The sequence below is a fragment of the Acanthochromis polyacanthus genome, chromosome 4 (assembly GCF_021347895.1).
Source record: "Acanthochromis polyacanthus isolate Apoly-LR-REF ecotype Palm Island chromosome 4, KAUST_Apoly_ChrSc, whole genome shotgun sequence".
Classification (NCBI taxonomy): Eukaryota; Metazoa; Chordata; class Actinopteri; family Pomacentridae; genus Acanthochromis; species Acanthochromis polyacanthus.
Window position 1 is genome coordinate 19,184,051 of NC_067116.1, and position 19,613 is coordinate 19,203,663.

General features: G+C 40.4%; 2 protein-coding genes across 2 annotated transcripts in view; one reads left to right on the plus strand and one right to left on the minus strand.

Annotated features, from left to right (window-relative positions):
- Positions 1-19,277, minus strand: part of dock7 (dedicator of cytokinesis 7) — a 57,100-nt gene extending 37,823 nt beyond the window's left edge. Inside the window, 14 exon segments of the mRNA XM_022206621.2 lie at positions 7,057-7,219; positions 7,370-7,463; positions 7,642-7,784; positions 8,608-8,770; positions 9,061-9,141; positions 9,559-9,708; positions 10,607-10,673; positions 10,774-10,859; positions 11,031-11,243; positions 11,517-11,646; positions 11,789-11,857; positions 13,736-13,911; positions 15,732-15,831; positions 19,128-19,277. Of these exon segments, the coding sequence (XP_022062313.2) occupies positions 7,057-7,219; positions 7,370-7,463; positions 7,642-7,784; positions 8,608-8,770; positions 9,061-9,141; positions 9,559-9,708; positions 10,607-10,673; positions 10,774-10,859; positions 11,031-11,243; positions 11,517-11,646; positions 11,789-11,857; positions 13,736-13,911; positions 15,732-15,831; positions 19,128-19,165 (1,673 nt within the window). The 5' untranslated portion in view covers positions 19,166-19,277.
- angptl3 (angiopoietin-like 3) lies at positions 124-5,265 on the plus strand. Its single transcript, XM_022206629.2, has 7 exons — positions 124-792; positions 1,418-1,528; positions 1,656-1,764; positions 1,856-1,969; positions 2,263-2,358; positions 3,207-3,479; positions 3,694-5,265. Exons 1-7 carry the CDS (start codon positions 265-267, stop codon positions 3,876-3,878), a joined length of 1,416 nt encoding a protein of 471 aa, XP_022062321.1. The 5' UTR covers positions 124-264; the 3' UTR covers positions 3,879-5,265.
- Positions 19,278-19,613: the final 336 nt, after the last annotated feature.

Here is a 19,613-nt window from a genome sequence, read left to right on the forward strand (position 1 = left end):
CGAGAGAGGGAGGGCTCGAGAGGGATTTAGGAGGAGGTGGGGTACAAAGCTAAAAACAGTAGGGTTTAATGATCAGCTAATCCCCCCCTCCTCTACTGAGAGGGCAGTATATAACACAAGGCAGTCTGCTGCTCTCACATCATTTTAACAGCAAGGAAGTCTAGCTTATAGGCAGAGGGAGAGAAAAGCGTGTTTAGAAGTGGGGAAAAGCTAGAGCTGTATTAGGAAATATTTCACAAGCCAGGACTGGAGGAGAAGAGCATTATGAAGCTGTTATGCCTGTTGCTGGTACTAGCCAGTTCCATTGCTGCTGTCCATCTGGAAACCTCAGGCAGAGATGAGTACCCTACCCTGCCTTCCCACGTCTTCATCACAGCGCCGAGTGCAACTGAGGCAAAGTCTCGCTTTGCCATGCTGGATGATGTTCGCCTACTAGCAAACGGCCTCCTCCAGCTAGGACAGAGTTTACGGGAGTTTGTCCACAAGACCAAGGCCCAAATCAACGACATCTTCCAAAAGCTGAACATTTTCGACCGGTCTTTTTACCAGCTCTCGGTGGTCACCTCGGAGATCAAGGAGGAAGAAGAAGAGCTCAAAAAGACCACCAATTTCTTGAAAGCCAACAATGAGGAAATCAGGAACTTGTCACTGGAAATCAACTCTAAGATCAACAATATTCTGCAGGAGCGTACACTTCTGCTGAGCAAGGTGGGGAGCCTTGAGGAGAGGCTGAAGGGATTGTCACAGAGCATGATCCCTGCTGACCAGATAAGTGAGATCACAACTCTTAAGGTGAGAAGCTACTGAAGCTACAACTTTCTTATTTCAATCTAAGCACATCACCTAGTTGAAGATGTGTCCATGAAAAGAAGCAAATGGAGGGCAGACAAGCTCTTAGTGCAACAAGAGCTTTTCTCAAATTGGCTGAATAGTTGAAACATGACCCAACGAACTGTGTTAATATCAACCAACATGCCACTTAAACAATTGCTGCAGGATGCGCAAAAGGTCCAAGATAAAACTATGTGTAACAGTCATCTTCCTATTAGCATGATCTATTGCAGTACTATATTTATGATTATTGATTAACAATGAATCCTGAACTACATCTTGCATTATTGATTCCAAATCCACTTACATGTTGTCACAAAATACAGTACAGGCTATAGAATTGTGTAACTGTGTACTGTCAGCAACTTAATTCTTTATAATTTTTAGTGTTGATTAACTGGTACAGAACAGTCTGTTTCCATCATGATATTGTAAAACTCAACAATTCCACTCAATACAGACAAACACTAATTAAGAAATTTGTACAATTTACATGACTCAGAAGCTTCTTTAAACAACACTGTAAAACACAACAAATGTAAATGGATGGATAATGGATAATGTGTCTGTCTTGGTGTTTTTTCAGGAAGTAATTGAAGCACAAGAAAAAACAATCACTAATCTTCTGAAAGCTGTGAACGAGCAGCACGATCAGCTTGACCACCAGAAAACCAAGATTAAAAACCTGGAGGAAAAGGTAGTCATACATATCAGATCAGCACTTTGAATTATCTATTAATATTCTGCTTTAGCAATGTGGCAAGAGGGATTGGTTTATCTAGGGTTCGAAACATTATTAAATATCGATTTGCATTCTCTTGCAGCTCAGCTTTGACAGTTTTCAAGATACAGTCGATAAGTCAATGGATTCAGACCATGCGGCTCCTGATATGTTTGAATATCTGACGGGAAACTCAACTGGCCTGGACAATGGTAATGATTCACAACACAATCAATATTCAAAATGTTTTAGTAAATATCTAATGTAAATGCATAAAGTTGAATTTTCTGTACTGTGTTTTAGACTTCCCTGTAGACTGCAGTGAGCTGTATAACAAGGGGGAGCCAAACAGTGGAATCTATGTTATCAAACCAAACCAATCGGAGCCATTCAATGTTTACTGCGAAATGGGATCAGGTGAGTGAGACTTCAGCTATTTGAGTTCCCAGCGATAGCACAGGAAACTCCACTTCTGTATGAGTCACTGACATTTACAGGATAAATCGCTGGCATTTGCACGTCTCCAATCAACGGGCAAGGAGTAATAAACCAAAGGTTATCAAGCTAGATATGAAGAGGAAGTTATCCATGAGAGTAGACAATAGGTTAGATATCCTATTGACACTACGCATGATAAGGAGTCCTTCTGATCTTTGAGTAAACTTTTGTGCGGTTTGTAGGACAAGAAATATTTCTAATTTCTTCGACAGATGGAGGTTCAACTGTCATCCAACGCAGGGTTGATGGTTCAGCGGATTTTGACCAGACATGGGAAAAGTATGAAAAAGGTTTTGGAGACTTGGAAAGTGAGTACATTCAAGTCTGTAGAAAACAAAAGCTTTTTTTATATACAGTTTGGCTTTATGCTAAAGAGTTTCATTCAAAAGAAATATTGGTGTGCCATATTCTAAAAAAAAATATTCCATTTCAATTTAACGCTGCTGCTAGTTAGTTTTTGTAAAACCAAAAGACCAAAGCACAAAGACATTATGTTAACCCTGGCACAAGTCAAAGAGAAGCAGTAAATCTTTACATTTTAGAAGCTGGAAATGGCAGAAATTTAGCATTTGTAACACAAAAATGCCATAAACAATTAACTTACCATGCAAATGGATGGCAACTATTTTTCTAGTAATTCACGGATTGATTTTGTGATAGAAGCATTGTAAATAGCATTATAATGAAGTATTTATAAGTGCCCCCTATAGTCATGGTCACAGGAAATAGGGACCGTTAAATATCAGCCCTGAACTGAAGAAGTTCCTTCCTATATTGTCTGAGCACACAGGGGGTTTAGCAGCTTTCCCTGCAAGACTTGAAACACTCAGACGGGCGTTCATAGGCTCAGTCATGCTGCATTTGAAAGAAATGGCAGCTAGGAATTTCAGCTGCAACATTCTTTCACAACTACATGCTTACTGATTATACCTTACATATTAATACAGGCATGCCTTGTTGAATTAAATACGAGTGACTCAAAGTCTATTGGAGATGAACAAGTAATTGATAAATTAATAAATTAAAGATACATGAAAGCAAAAATGTTTTTGAGATTCCCTGCTAACAGATGAACAAACATGTAACAATTTAAACAGTTTCTTTCAGTTACGAAACTTCTAAACAAGTTAATTTGATTGATTAATGTGTCATGCAGAGGACTTCTGGCTGGGCCTGAAGAAGATTCACAGCATTACACAACAGGGAGTTTACATCTTGCGTGTTGATCTGGAGGACTGGAAGGAGGAGAAGCACTGGGCAGAGTATTGCTTCTCACTGGAAGGCCCCTCCAAGGACTACACCCTTCATGTCAGCCACCCCTCAGGTGACCTGCCTGATGCCATGGCCAATAGCACCGGCATGAGATTCGCCACAAAAGACAGAAAAAAGGACAACCACCAAAATTCCAACTGCGCTCGCAATTACACAGGTACAGAGTTTTACAAGCTGATTCAGCACAAGTGCTGCTTAATGGCCTGTATCCCCATCACAGCAATAAACAAAACAATGAGCCGCATTGCAGACATTTTTGTAATTTTTCAAACAATGGTTGTGTAGCACATTTAGAGGACAAAATCATTAACATAAGGCTAATTTGTGTTAATGCAACTAATTTCCTGTTTCCTGTCCTGACCTTTTGGCAGGTGGCTGGTGGTTCAATGCCTGTGGCGACACAAACCTTAATGGAAGGTACCTGTGGGTGAGGGCAAAGGGACGCTCTGTGAGGAGGAAGGGCATTCACTGGAAGCCTGGCACAGGGTCCTCGCACTCCCTCAAGATGACCAAAATCACCATACGACAGGCTCCCACTGCTGATTGCTTCAACTGAGCAGGCCACAGCTTCTCATACAATGCTACTGGCATTTTTCACATACATTAGTATATGTAATGTTCAGTCAAAAGGTTCTGCATTAGGGGGGTGTGGCTTTACATAAACACAAGTTAACTGCAGTATTAAGCTGACTGCTTCGCATTACCATTTTGTCAGAGACTAATACTGACCAACAGAAAGCAGGTCAAAAATGTCAGAAGTCAGAAAATGCTTAACTGTCACAATGATGCAACCATGACATGTAGGTTGTTAACCTATTGGGTCTGACCCAGCAAGAGCAGTAGAGCTGGCATTATGCAACATGTGCAGTCACTTGCAAAACAGACATATTGATCCATACCAGTAAACCGACTCAGTGCTGCCTGTAAAATGCCACAGTGTTACAGTAGGATGAAAAAATATGAAGAAATTATAATTCTAAAATTGACATGTTTAACTATCGTTTTGTTGAATTTACATGTATTTGAGTGCTTGTTTGTAAAGTGTATTTTATCTTTGCAATGTGAAACTGTACTGCACGTCCCCTGGAGCTACAAACACAAATACCAACAGGTTGTTATGTAAAGCATGTAAATTATATAAGTCAACTGCATCTACAGTATCTGAAAAAGTGCCCATGCTGGTGATTATCTTCTTGCCCAGTTTCATCGGAAAACAAAGAATCTTCAAAGTGGACACAACATCAAAAGCCCAATTTAGTAGAAGATACTGTCTGCTGTTGTAGATGAAGATACCATATTTTCTCAAATAGCGAGTGGGGCCTTTATTTACCTCAACAGCAGAAGGTCAAAGGCCTTTATTTGAAGCAGTCTTGTATTCGAGGCAGATGTTTGTGTCTAATTCCTCTGTTTAAGAAGTATAGTTTAGTTTAGTAATTAGCTACCATGTCATTTGTTAAAGTTACCTCAATACGTTTCTAATACAAATTGGAAATCATGTATAACTTCAAATTAAAAGCCCTCTAGAGTTTTGGTGAAAGGAAACTCTTCAATCATTACAGGGCTTTTATTAAGAAACATTTGCATAGCATATAGAGCAGCCAGTTGCAAGTGAAGGACAACAAAGCAACTTAAACTGACTACCGTTATTACTTGAGGAAATATGGTACAAAGCTTTAGCAGCGCACTGATGAAGTTTTTCTCTTGTCCGTTCTATGTTTTTATATTCTGTAAAGTATTTAAGCCATGTTCATGCTATTATATGATTATGCTGGTATTGTTAGAAGAACGTCATTTCTGTGTTATTGAGTCATATTGACTCCTGTCCATTATTACAACACAACTAATTGTACTGTAAATGTGCCTCATACTAACACCCTGACAAGAGCTATGTACGCTAACTAATCATATTTATGAAAACAAAATAAACAAATCTGTCCAATTAACTGTCTAACATCACATATTTCTAAAAATGCTTTGAGAAAATCATGAAAGGTAACAAAAATGTCAAAGAAGGACCTGAAATTGCCATAGTCAGTGGTTCTACTCCTCCACCAACCAGTCTTTGAAGTGTTTAAGTTCATTGACAGAAACAAAAAAGAGGGTCAAATTCCTCCAATGTGTTCACACGCTGGGCCAATAAAGCTTCTGAACACAGATTCTGATTGAACTCAAAGTTGTAGTCATGTCAGCAGACTATGCTTCATGTATGAATGCTGCTGCATAGAAGCAACCAATTCTAGAACATGGATGCTTCACAAGTCTTCAATCAGGTGCGCAAAAGAGCTCTACAATCACTACAGTTTCAAGGCAGATATTCAAGATTGGTGTTTTCTAGTGGTTTTGGCACCACAGTGAAATTGACTTGTGACCTCTTGGACATAAAAAGTCATTGTTATATCATCATCATCAATATATCCTCTTTGTGTAAAATTTTGTCAGTGTACGAATTCTTGAGCTACAGCCAAAAATGGGTTTTGTGAGGTCATCCACCTCAACTTCAACCACCAAAAACTAAACCAGTTCATTCTGAAGTCTAGGTCAGCGATCGGCAACCCACGGCTCTTTCATCTCTCAGTTGCGGCTCCTTTTAGCTTCGGAAAATAAATAATTAGCATTTAACGCAATGTTATTTTTAAAATGTAATTCTAAATTCAAAGCTTATGGTGATCTGGTAACATCAAAATAAAACGCTTTAATTTTTTGTCATTTAAAATATGCGCCACAACAGCTAATGTGCGACACCCGCCACCGCGTGGGCATTCATTTGGAGTCCTGGGTCTTGCAGACTCCTTTGAACTTCAGATCCACATGCGTATGTGAGCAGGTCTTCTAATAAAAGACAAACATCGCTCACAATCCTGTGTGAAGACAAAGGTGACATTTACAGCCCTGATTAATGTAAAAATCACATTGACCAAGTAAGATAAATACTAATGGTTGGACGTGACTAAAAAAATGAATCGAATTAATTAGAGGCTTTGTAATTAATTAATCGTGATTACTGGCAGGTTGCACACCCCTAGTCTAGGTGGAGATTTCTGCAAAACTTTAAAGTATTCAATCAGGGTGAGATATCACACCAGTGATGGGTCGGGCAGACCGACAACCCAAAAACTGGGCGACTGGTGCTGAATTAGGTGGTCTGGCACCAGCTATTTGCACACAAACGAGGCCTGTGATAGTGAGACCTTGTCAGCTGCCAGCTATGTCTGGTAGTACTTATCTCTCCTAATGACCTTGGCAAAAATAACCGTCGTTCAGGTGGAATACACAGACAAAGTACACAGATCATGTCTGTCAGTGTATGCAGTTCCCGTCTGTCCTCGTATTCAGGGTACTGGCAGACATGGCCTGTGTACACCAGTAGATACGAGGAGAACATTAACAAACCACAATATCAGTCATCATTGTACAAAGCCCATGCCGAGAAACACTGATTTTTACAGGAGTGATTTTTGACTAAGGGCTTCCCTTAATCGATGGCATAATCACCCATTAACCAACTCACTTTCTCAAACAGCAGCAAAGTAAGAAAACTACCACTGAAATTAGTATTTTTGAAGATGGTAGTCCATGTGTAAGCAAACAAGGATGGCCACCATGACAGGCGGCATGACTGGGCAGCATGAACCTTTTTTTTTTCTTGAAAGGTAAGATGGAATGAAAGCAAATGAATATACGCCCCAGGCTAAACTGATTAAACTGAGAAATAAAAGAGAGTAGCCATTCTGTACCTGTATGTGGTGTTTGGCACATATACATCCCTAGCAGGGAACTCCAGGATCTCCCTGGTGGGGCGTACTCTGCTGTCTGGGTAAGGTTTAACCTGCAGGAGGTCAGGGGTCAAGCAATAGTGGGGGTTCTCTGGAGCTGGAGAAATATCCAACTTCAGCTGGGCTGTGGTGGACAGTCATGGAGGACAGAGAGAAAGGGAGGGAAAAAGAGAGAAGGGGAAATATTAACTTGAAACAAAGTGGTTCATTTCTTCAAATTTTACATCAAAATACACAGAGAAATAAAATGCAAAAATGTCAGAGCTTTTTGTACCTGTGATAGGTCTGAGCCTCCTCAACACTGAAGAAGGCCTTCTCATATCAGCGAGGAACTTATACAAATCCTCATCACTCAGCCTGTCCCCCTCCTATAATTGTAGGGTGCAAAAAAACCATGAGATAATTACAAAGAGAAAGCCTAAACATTCTAATACTAACAGGAGGCTTCACTGATATAGCTTTGTATACATTAAAATACATGCACTTCAAACATAAAGTACATGTGTGTATGTTCTATACTGTATGTGTAGGTACAGATGCACAGACCTGTTTAAAGAAGTTGGTGATGGTAAGTGTTGCAGGTCTGAAACCTGTCAGACTACAGGATTCATCTCCACTGGTGGTTCTTTCCAGAGAACGCCTTCCCATGATGCTAGAGTTCCTTCGTTCTGACCACGAGCCTTTTCGCTCTGCACAGAGATAACAACAACAAAAAAAAACTTAAATATGCTTTAACACTTCAAAAACTTAAAACTGTTTTTCAGAACTATAGTTCCCCCAAACTTTTTCAATGTAAATATAAAGGTTTTGTCCTTTCTGACACAGAAGATACATTATATTTTTCTAAACTGCCGAGTAACAGATGGCAGTATCAACAGTCAGTATCAAAGATACCTTCTGAGGTCAAAGGTTAGACAAACATCAAGGGTCAAACTTAAAATAGCACACCATGGATCAATATGACTAGATCCATTGTTAGGATGTTTTGCTCTCTGTTTAAATTTGCTTCTTGCACCATTTGTTGTAGGAAAGGTTTTCATAGACAAAGTCTGTAAAGTGTGGCAATGTCCTGCATGTCCCTGAGCCTCATGCGTGACCAGGTCTTTTATGGTCTCTGTCCCCAGATAACTAGAAGTGACACTGAGGTTGAAAGTGGCCATACAAAGCAAACAAACATTGTTTTTTAAACACTGTACAAGGAAATGGGTAATAGGTTTATAGATAGCACTGGACAACACAACAGCTACAAAAGCAGTATTTAATACCAGAAAGTTCTTGTTGGAGATGTGAATGAAACAATGTATCATGTTGAGGTTCAGGCAATAAGTGAATTAATTCCTATCTCTGTCATTTCTGTATTTAAGTTTTCAAAACAGTGTTCATTACAAAAGCAAACATTGATTTAAATGTTTTCTTCTCTTCATTGTGACTGGTAAAGACTGCATATTGAGATACATACTCTACAGTATGTTTATATTTACAGCCTAATAGCTAATGTTGAAAGGCTCAGACCTGAGAGGCTCATCTCCAGCTCTGTATCTCTCTCCAGGCTCCCAGCACTGTTAACAATGTTCATGAGATGGATGGCGGTCCACGCAAACGGCATTCGGTAGCGGCCCAGACGCTGGCAGAACTGCTCGGACTGACCACGCAGCTTCTCCAGCTTCTCCTTGTTCTATCAAGAAAGGCATGCTAGGTTAGTTATCTTCATGATTTATTGAAAAATTAACACCGACATGTGTTACTGCAGACTACAAACTAAAGTGTATTTATCGATTCATTCACTGAAAAATGATTTTATACACTGTGCTACATACTAATAATAAAAATGGGTAGACTGTCTGAAAAATTGATGCAGTTTGAAATCAAACATGCAGCTGACATTTTTAGATTATCACACAACATCATGAATTAAAGTCTATTTTGAGACAATGATTTAGCATTCAATATCTACACTGATCATACCTTGGCAGCATCTGACTCTTTGAAGACCATGTAGGGCTCAGCGCACTCTCCAATATCGCCTTGCTGCAGTACCTTTTCCAGCTGATGACAAAGCACACTGATTTCAGTAGCTACGCTAACATGCAGCAATGACAAAGCAGACAAAGACTGACTGTCCAATAGTTTCTGTAATGACAGTACGAATGTAATAATTTCTCCTCCACAGAGTTGATAGGCTAGAGGCTTTCTTCATGTCCATTTAAAGTGTGCCTTTCAGAGTAAGTCTGCACTACAAACCAGAATCTACAGGATGTGTTTTGCTCCCACTGAGGAAATTCTGACAAGTGAGAACAAGTTGAAAGCATTTCCTGATGTCTTTACTGCAAATACAGAGACTGAATCATCTGTTCAGCTACATCAGGTTGTGGTGTATTTTATTTACAGTCATCTTTTAATCATGGTCATTTATCATTCAAGCCAATAAATAAGACAGAGGGAATCATAATATAATGGTTTTACCTTGATGACCAGGAAGACGTCCTGGGAGGGGTAGGTGATGGAGAATACGGCAGAGCGTGCCAGTGTGGAGATGGCTGCCGTCTGAATGTGCGGACGCAACATAGCTTTCGTCTGCTCAGAGTTTAGATCGAAGAAGAAGTTCTCTGATATCTGAGGGACACATACAACAGATAAATGTAAAGGGATCACAGCAAATGTGGAATGGAATCATGACTGCACCAGCACAATTATTACGATTAAAACATATTTTTTATATATATTTTTATTTTTTATGCACAATAATATTTGCATCATTATTGACCTGGATCGACAAAGGTTTTAAAATCAAACATCAGCCAAACATGGACTTTGACAGGCACAGAAAACCCGTAAGTTGCAATTTTGTTTGAAAAATAAAGATGACAGGCCTTGCATGTAAATTGAAATTTTTTTTTTTCCAGTGGATGTGGACATTTTCATCTTTTATTTTCATGTCTACATGTGTGAGCTGTCACAATAAGAGGGGCAATAATAATGTTAATTCTACTACGAGGAACACATGATGTGCAGTTAGGCAGAAAAACAATATGTGCATACATCAGCAGTCAATCAAAATGAGTAGAACAACAACAGATATTTGCAAAATTCCAATACCATGCACCCAGATTAATTTTTGATTGAACGCTGTTATTGTAACCTGATTTCTTGCTCATGAAGGCTGACAAAAAAAGCAACATTTAAAGTGACAAACTAACTACCTGTGAAATAATGGAGCTCCTATCCAGGGCGATATATGAAACCGATCGATTTAACAAGACGACTGCTACCCTCTAGTGTTTGTGCGCTAAAGTAGAGCAGAATGGAACAGCACAGGATATGCTTGTTCAGATAGATACATAGTTCCAGAGTTTGATTTAACTGCATTCCTAAAAGCATAACAGGCCCACAACATAAAATTTTATCGTCCACTCATCAAATCCGTTTTGGCCTCCCAACAATTTTAATGGTTTCCAGAAGTGACCCAACAACTCAGGGCTGAGGAGGCGCTGAAGAAAGCATAACAGCTTACCTTTTTCTTTTCCTTGACATCGTATAAGGCCAAACTAGCAAATATGGGTTCAATTTCGATCTCAAACCTTCAAGGAGGAGAGAAAAAGGAGCGGGTCAGCAGAAAGCAGCAGTTAAATATAAGAGCTACACGGCTTTTATTTCAGAAAAAGGCTGTCCACCACTTACTTCAAGGACAAGCACTTGACGAGTAGCCTCTGGCCAAAGTGCTCTTTAGGTACTTCAGGCACACAGTGGCGCTCAATGGGTTCCTCCTACACATTCACATAGCAGATCACATATAAAAATAATTTCTATTTTAAAAACAAAGATGGAATTCATTGGCTTATTTGGACTGAGTGAACCCAAAAACATTAACTCAATATGTAAAACGTACGCTCACGAGCAGAAAAAGGTTTCAGGACTGGAAAACGGGCATCGTGTACCTCATCAAGAGCAGGGTGCAGAGCAAAGAGCTCACGGTGGCGGTTGGCCTTGCGCTGGTCTTCGTTGTGCCTGTCGATCTCCTCATTGGGGGCACGATCGAGGAGGTGAGGGAGGAGGGCGTCAGGGAGGGAATTCTTCAAGTCAAAGATGCTGCAGGCCCAGCTGCCCCGTGGAGTGTCATCAATAGACATTGACCGTCGCTTCAGGTCATCCTACAAGACAACCAAAATACAACGTGTCTCACAGGAAAACCAACTCACACATTACTAAGTTTTAAATATATATGGGCACTGAAAGCCACATCTTTATACTAACAATCTGAAACCTTCAAGTGTGGTTTAAAAAGGGAGACAAATCAAAGACAATAACAAGAAGTAAATTTCAGACAAACTGGACGCGGTGACAGAGCTGCTTTGGTCATTTTTCCACCCTCTAGGTAAACGCAACAAGTCAGCTCATTCCTTGTCTGCTAAAACATGCAGTACCTGGTCATCTTGGTAGCTACTATTGTCTGGCATCTCATCAGCCTCAAAAACTTGTTTGGGTAGGCCTTTCTGGCGCTCCTTCTGTTTGTCCAGAGTATTGGGATTAAAGCCTGTACCAAGTTTGTGGTATCTGAAGGAGCAAGCAATGATTAGGACACTGTCAATATCTTAAGAACAAACATATTTTACAAATTTAATACAGATATTAACAGCAAATAAGTGTTTATTTTTTTAATAAAAAACAGGATTATTTTCATACGGTGAAGCCTTACTTTCTGTTGACGACAGCCCAGTCTTCTGTGTACGATCTGACACAGTCTCTGACATGAGGATCGGTGTCCCTGCAGCCAGACAGACTCAATCAATCAAACAAGTTTTGTTGAAATAGCACAGTCAGATTTTAATTTCATTAGTATGGCTGGCTACTATACTAATGTCATTTAATCTTTCTGACACACCACACAGTCAAGCACATTTCCACAGATCAGCCACAATAGTAAAAGCACTGACAAGTTAAGTGAATAACATTGATCTTCCTGTTGCAATGCGAGGTTCTGCTGGGAAACCGTGGGTCCTGGCATTCCTGTTGATGTTACTTTGACACACAACAGCACACCCCTACAGGGGAATGGCACTCCCTAGTGCCAGCGGTCTCCCAGAGGAGGACAGCGTGTCCAACTACACAACGGCTCAAAAATGTCTGGTGGAACATGACCAAAGCCCATGGCGTTCAACCAGCTTCCAAAATCCCCATATCTCAATCCAGTCAAATATGTGTTGAAACAAGCTAAACCCATAGAGGCCCCACCCCACAACCCACAACACCCAAAGGATTGTCTGCTAATGTCCCAGCGCCAAAAATCACAGGACACCCCAGTGGTCATGTGTCCATGGCTGACAGATCACAGCTGTTTTGGCAGCAGTATTAGGCAGATGGTTTTAATGGTGTGGCTGATGTACAGTGTGTCACCTCTTCTGAAATACCAAGAGCCAGAGCTACAGTAAGTAATTAGGTCAAGAAAAAACACCTTGCAAAGTGTTTAACTTGTAGTATTTGTACAGTTTAACCAGACACTTATGATAAAGGTGTCTCGTTGCTGTTCAAAATTCTTGTGCCACAATTGAACTGTAAGTAAACACAGAAACAGCAGAGCCTCAGCAAATAGGGAGAGGGAAAAGAAAGATAAAATAGCTTGGAAATGTTAATCATATTTGATCGAATCGGGAAGTCTAAATCAGGTGAGGGTATGTAAAGGTCTTAAATTAGGATTTAAATACATAATTTTAGCCATGTGCAAACTGGTTTCCTGAATGTGAGGGACAGCTGCACTGTACAGGAGGAATTTCAGTAAATGTTGCCTAGAAACACAAATGACAACATGTAGTTACAACGTTTAAAAGAAGGAACAAGATTTTAAAAAATTAGTTATACGTGAAAATTCACAACTGATGTTTTTAGTTTAGATCACGTCATTTTCTTGACAAGTTGCCAAAAAAACGGACCACCAGAGGGTGCTACGCCTCCATGTCATCCATACAGTCATGGAGCCGACATGTTAGTCTTCTGTCTTTTTACACATGAAAAAGACAAGCCAGCAAGAATGCTGAAAAGATGTAACCAACATGTGAAAATGTCTTGCCATCAAGTAAATGAACACGGGAAAGTTGGAAATGAAAATTAAATGTATAATCAAGTGGTAAATTAAAATACAACAGAAATATGCTCAGCCTCTAAATTTCTTTAATCAAAGTGCAAAATCACAATGAAGCATAGTCCCAACACAAGGTACCATTAAAGAGGATATGTGGGGCTGTCGATTTTAGTTATATATTCCACAATTTATGGAATTTAGACTACATCTAAACCTTATTTTTTTATGATTCATATGTCTGCTAAATGTTTATTTTGTTTGTTGTCCTCTTCCTAACTTATTCCCTAAAATGTACCAAATTAAAAATGGATAAATTGAATGATTTACTAAAGCAATTTGTAGATTTAGTAAACAGATAGACCTATTAAAACTTTTTCAATCATCATGTTGTCTATTTCATATTAAGAACTTGGATTACAAACCTTTACTAAGTTCTCTGGATCATGTGCAACACTTACTGTTGTTAAATGAGACAAACTGAATATTATCAGAGCAAATGTGATGTCAGACTGTGCTTTAGCTCCACCCTTGCTACTTAAACCTCTTTGAGCCACAGAGCACCCTTACCCTTCCTCTGGAACAGCCTGTACCACTGTGCGACACTCCCTGGGCGTGTAGATGACCTCAATGTCATCTGGAGGAAACTCAATCAGATCTCTCAGGGGACCAGACTCAACGATGGGAGGGTGAGTGATGAGATACTCCTCAAAATCCACCGGCTCCACCGCCTCCGTGAGGGGAACCTGGTGGGCGATGAGAAAGAGAGACAGGGAGAGATCAGAGGGACGGCAAAAGTAAATTAGCTGTGAAGATGTACTCAGCTGCACAGTCCTCCTGACTACACTTATTTTCATTGTACAGGAACGTCTTGGTTAAATCTCAAAGTCTCTACTTTTCTGCAAATGCTTTTTGGGACCCATACAGCCTTAGATGAAAGCGTTATGGGCTATTACTCATTCCATTACTTTACACCGCGCACAGCAAAAACACATCCAAACTATGAGGTTATTCCTGTTATTTCTGTTAAGGGAGCAGTTCTACAACATGGATCAGCTTTAATCTCAAATATAAAAATCAATTCTGAGAAAGATACATCTGTGATGTCCTCAAGCTGATACAAGCAACCAGATTATCAAGTATGCGACTTCAAGCAAGGGCTAATGGTTTCACTGGTCTTAGCCTGCTTCTAAAATGAGGAACCCATGGGGAATCTGTTTCAGCGGCTTCATTTTATGCGTGAATGTGTGTGTGTTTGTGTCTGTCCCTCAATTCTCGAGGAATTTAAACACAAATACCTTTCACAGTTTAATTAAAAACCAAGTGTAGCCTAATTAAGGAGGGAAGGGGAAGTATTTGCTGGTGTTTGGGCTCAGGGCTGCTTCTCCTTCAACAAATATTGTGACTGAGCGACATGTAGGTAGCCCGACAAATACTGCAGCACAGACTGAACGCTCGGTACGGCCCAGGCAGTGGTTGTAGCTCAGTTCCTCAGATAACCACTAATTCAACAACAAAAAAAAAACACTCTTGTCTCAAGCTGAAATGATGAATTAATATTTGATAATGCATGCTTAAGATGAAAGACACATCTTGAACTGATAAATATCCATCCATCCATTCTATACACCGCTTAATCCTCCCTAGGGTCATGGGGGGCTAGAGACTATTCCAGCTGACTGACCAGGTCACCAGTCTACCACAGGGCTACATATAGAGACAAACAAGCACACTCACATTCACACCTATGGACAACTTAAGAGTTACCAATTAACCTCAGCATGTTTTTGGCCTGTGGGAGGATGCCTGAGTGCACGAGAAAACCCACGCATGCACAAGGAGTGCATGCAAACTCCACGCACAAAGATTCAAGGCCCAGGCATCTTCTAGCTGCAAGACAACAGCGCTAACCGCCAAACCACTGTGCAGCTTAAACTGAAAAAATATGCAAAATTTTAATTTAAACCTACACAATGCATTGCAATTCAAAGCTGCAGTCAGTTCACTAAATCACAGTGGCACAACCCAGAAATCACATGTCTGAGAGCCGAGCACCACACATTTTGGATTTCAACCAAAACACATAAAAGGCATTGGAGAAGGTGATTCATCATTTCATGCACTCACTGTACTAACATATATGACACCAGAATTACATTAAGGCAAATGGGAAGCATCAGCAGTATTGCTACTGTTAAGAGTAGAAACACTGACATTCAAATGTCGGTTGGTTATAAAGTTTAATGCTCTGACGGGTAATTATCCCTTCTCCTATCCCTCTGCTCAGCTGTCAGAGTTTCTGTCCCTATCTAAAATCTTTGTCCTGCTCATGTGGACACACAGACCACTCATTAGAAAGCCAGTAACAAGTATATATGGCCAAGAAATAAGCTTTCTCCAAAAGAAAGAATGACATCTGGTTTCTCTGATCCACTTCCCTGTTGAGAGGAGAGAGTGTTCTTATTTACATAATGTTTAGACAACTGTGCAGAGAGAGCCAATTGTGAACTGTAAACTGTTTACATGTAAACACAATCAGTAATCAGTGGTCATTCAGACTACTCACTGTGTTGCTTGTTGTGGTCCCAACGTTGAGGTTTTTGAAGAGCTGTGGGGAGCCTCCATACTGGCCGGCTATCTGCTTCCTAACCTCTGCTGCCACAGTCCTGCAAATAGAGGAGAGGTGGATTAAGACAGGAAGAGAAGAAAGACAGTCAATATGAAATGTGTGTAGTTATTATGAACCACCAACTGCAGCCTTACTACTACTAATAATAATAAGTAATAAACCCACAGTGCAGCGTTGTCCCTATATTTTCCCACAGCAAAATTGGTACCACACTATGCAGTCAATTCTGCAATGAGTAAAACTAAAATCTATTAATCTATAGTGCATCATGATCAGTACTACAAAGAATTCAAGTGTAACTATAGAGGAACATGTCCCCCTAAAATGACTGATTAAGATATAAGCTTGTGTCAAACGTGCGCAGTGAAAGAAGCATGTTTGTGTATGTACCCAAAGAACGTTGCACAATCACAATAGCGGTGCCACCTTTTCAACCTTGTAAAACAAGATACACTAGAATATCAAGCACAGTATTTGTACCAGGGACTGAGAAGCAGAAGCTACTGCACTAGAAAACTAATCAAACAGTTTAAAGCCTTTAACCTTTCAGTATCGGTGATATTTAAGATTTAGCTCGATTTGCAATATGTATTTTAAGCTCCCAGAGAACGTCAGGAACTTAGTGGTTGTTGCAGTGTGGCGAATATCATGTGAAAAATCCACAGACACTCCTGTTATCCAGCTAAACATACTGCTGCTTGCCTAAAGAAATTCACCAAAAAGAAACATAGTCATAAATACCGATGGATGAAATGTCGGCTTAATTGCCCTGGGCAACACTTAAAGCAATGGACTGGAATGTTAAATACGAGGCAAACTAACATGGAGAATTATAGTTCTTGCTCTTTGAGGGCTCTCTCTCTCTCTCTCTGCTTCTGCTCATAGCTTCACTGTGTCACCTCAGACATCATCGTACAGTATATTACAGCCACACAGAGAGGACAGAAACAAATAAAAATCGCTGGACCCAAGTGGTCAGCACAAAGCTCCTGGTGTTCGACCGCTGCTGTAGTCGCACACATACGAAGGTCCTTTAAATCACAGCAACCACCAAACCCACTCAGAGACCTTTGCCTTGAACAAAACAACAACGCAGCAAGTAGCCCAAAGTGACACAAACAAATAACAAATTAAAGTCAAGGAAGAAGGCTACACACAAAAGACTCAAGGTTATGTTACACAGGTAACACAAAGGCTATGAGGATCCATGGTTATGATTAACTATGTTTCCTCACTACACTTTACCTCATAGGCAACAAACTATCGATTGTTCTTGTCCCTCTTTATCCAGAAAGCAACTCTTGGTCTTACTACAGCAATGGGGAGCAAAGATTAGCTGTGAGTCAGTCAGGGAGGTTATCACAAATGCTACAATCAAGTCTAGTTCCCTAAAACCCCCATGGTGCTTATGCACTTATCATAAATATACTGTACACAAACAGGTACAAACAGGATACTGAAAACAACACTGCAAAACGGAACCTATCGTTTTAAGCTGGAAAGCTAAAACGAAAACGGCACAATCCAGCCTGCCAGCTTAGGATGAACATGATAATGTTCTGTAGTAGTGATCCAGTGGCCTCTGCAGTGCAGCGCTGTCACCGAAGGAGAAAAGCAGAAACGCTGAACCGACAAACACATTCCTCAGTCCTCCCCAATGGCTCTCATCAGAGCTTTACTTAGCACTGGTCACTTCACAGAGGAATAAGTTGATTAAGTCAACATGCTTTACAGCGATCACTTCAAGATGGGAACAACAACTGCCAGGGGCAAAAGAGAAACTAGCTGCAACTCAGTATTATAATACAAGCAAACCATTCAACGGAAGCACGTTGTAAACTTCTGGGCAGTTTGCCTAAAAAATGTGACAATGGTTAATTAGCTACTACTAGTAAAATTAAGTATATGTAAACAGGTACAAAGCAGATTTTATTTTCCACTGTCAGATGAATAGTTTAATGACAACTACTTTGTTGCCGTTATTTCCTTCCTTGCACTGAGATGTCCACATTTACCCAACAGATAAAAATCACAAAGACTTATGCAAATGAATCCAATCTGATACAATAAATGCTTTCAGTTGTGTTGCGAATGTGTCACTACTTACCACGGCAGTATACTTTGTCGTGACATTGCAAGATGTGTGTGATATTACTGTGTATGTTTATCAGCAGGTTTTTAGTTGACCATCCAACTAACTCCAAATATTAGGCATCTCTGAAATTAACTGGCCAAATTAACCTGCCATGTGTATGTCTAGTTTGCATAAATGAATGCAAAATCCCAATAATTAGATGTGGATTTGATTGAGTTAGATTTATGCTCACTGAATAACAAATAAAGGACCCTGCAAGTACAAACTAGGAAGATACATTTGAAACCAGCAGATAAATAAGTAGAGTTGGTTCAACTACAATAACCATCATAAAATAGAAGAGGAAAACACAGAGGAGCCTTTGGCAATTATCAACAGTTTCTCTTTCTTTTCAAAAGCCTCGTGTCTCAACAGTGAACTCACCAGGAGTGTAAATTCTATTTTTTCCCCTAGTAGAGATGTTGACACACAGGAAGAAGTGGACGAGCAAGCTGGCAGGCATATACTTGCTCAACAAATACTTGAATGAATTGACTGACTGTGCATTAAGAGATCAGTAATAACAGTGATTAGACATGGCCATGTAGATCTCTACATTATAACTATCCATCTCAACTGGAACTGTGACTGGGATGATGGTGTTTGACAGCTCGCACAAAGCCCTTTGTTAAAGAGATTACTTGGGTCTGTCTGAGGGGCGGGGAGGAGATTAGAAAATCGGTGTTTGATAGCAGTCGAGGGAGGCTTTTGTTTTAAGTGAGACATCAGCTCTCTCCTTTCAAATGTGGTCAAGCCTGAAACATTAGCCCAACAAAGTTCAGTCACATCTCTGCCAGTGTCAGTAGTACCTAGCAGTGCATCGTTAGCCGCTGTAGGCGAGACAGCTAGCTGCCCAAAATTAACGGTTTTCAATTCACAGCAGCCAAGTCTATTTAGGTATGGTAAATTATTAAAAACCGAACTCCATCCCAGTCATGGTACATTCATTAATACGACAATATCGCCCCTTTGTTAGCATTCAGTGTAAAAGCCGAGCTTGCAGTGTCGCTGTCTGTCTGGGTGGGTCTGAGCATCTCTGCCGTCTACAGCTAACAGCGGCTAGCGGAGCGGCAGGCTGAGCAGGCGACTGGGCCTCCTTCACAGGGTTCCCCAGCGGTGGGCTCACAGCGACCTACATGGAGGCGACCCGCAGCGCCGTGTGCATTTTAACACCTCGTTTCCGACTCCGGAGTCTTTACCTGCTGATTTTTTGGGCGAAGGCGCGGCGTTCAGCCATGGCAGTGGCCGCTGATGTGCTTTAGCGAAATTCCCAGGCAGGCAGGCAGCAGGCAGACTCCGCTTTCCACTCACTCACTACGGCCACAGGGAAAACGGGAAAACGGGAGAATGGATCATTACCGTAATGACCGTAAAGCTGGGCAACAGAACACACCCCAACAAAAGCCCCTGCGCACTGCCATGTATTAAGGCTTTAAGTCCAGTGATATATTTATTTCAGTTATGGAAGAAGTACCTAGACACTTTGATGAAATAAAACTTACACCAAAAAATACTCAGTTATAAGTAACACATCCATGTTGAAAATGTCCCTTTAAAGAAAGTATAGAAGTTTAGGCAAGAAAATGTATATAAGGTAAAAGTACTTTGCACAGAAAACATTCTATGACTTATATTTTAGATTGTATAATCATATTATTCTTACTGGTTCATTCAATAAAAATAAA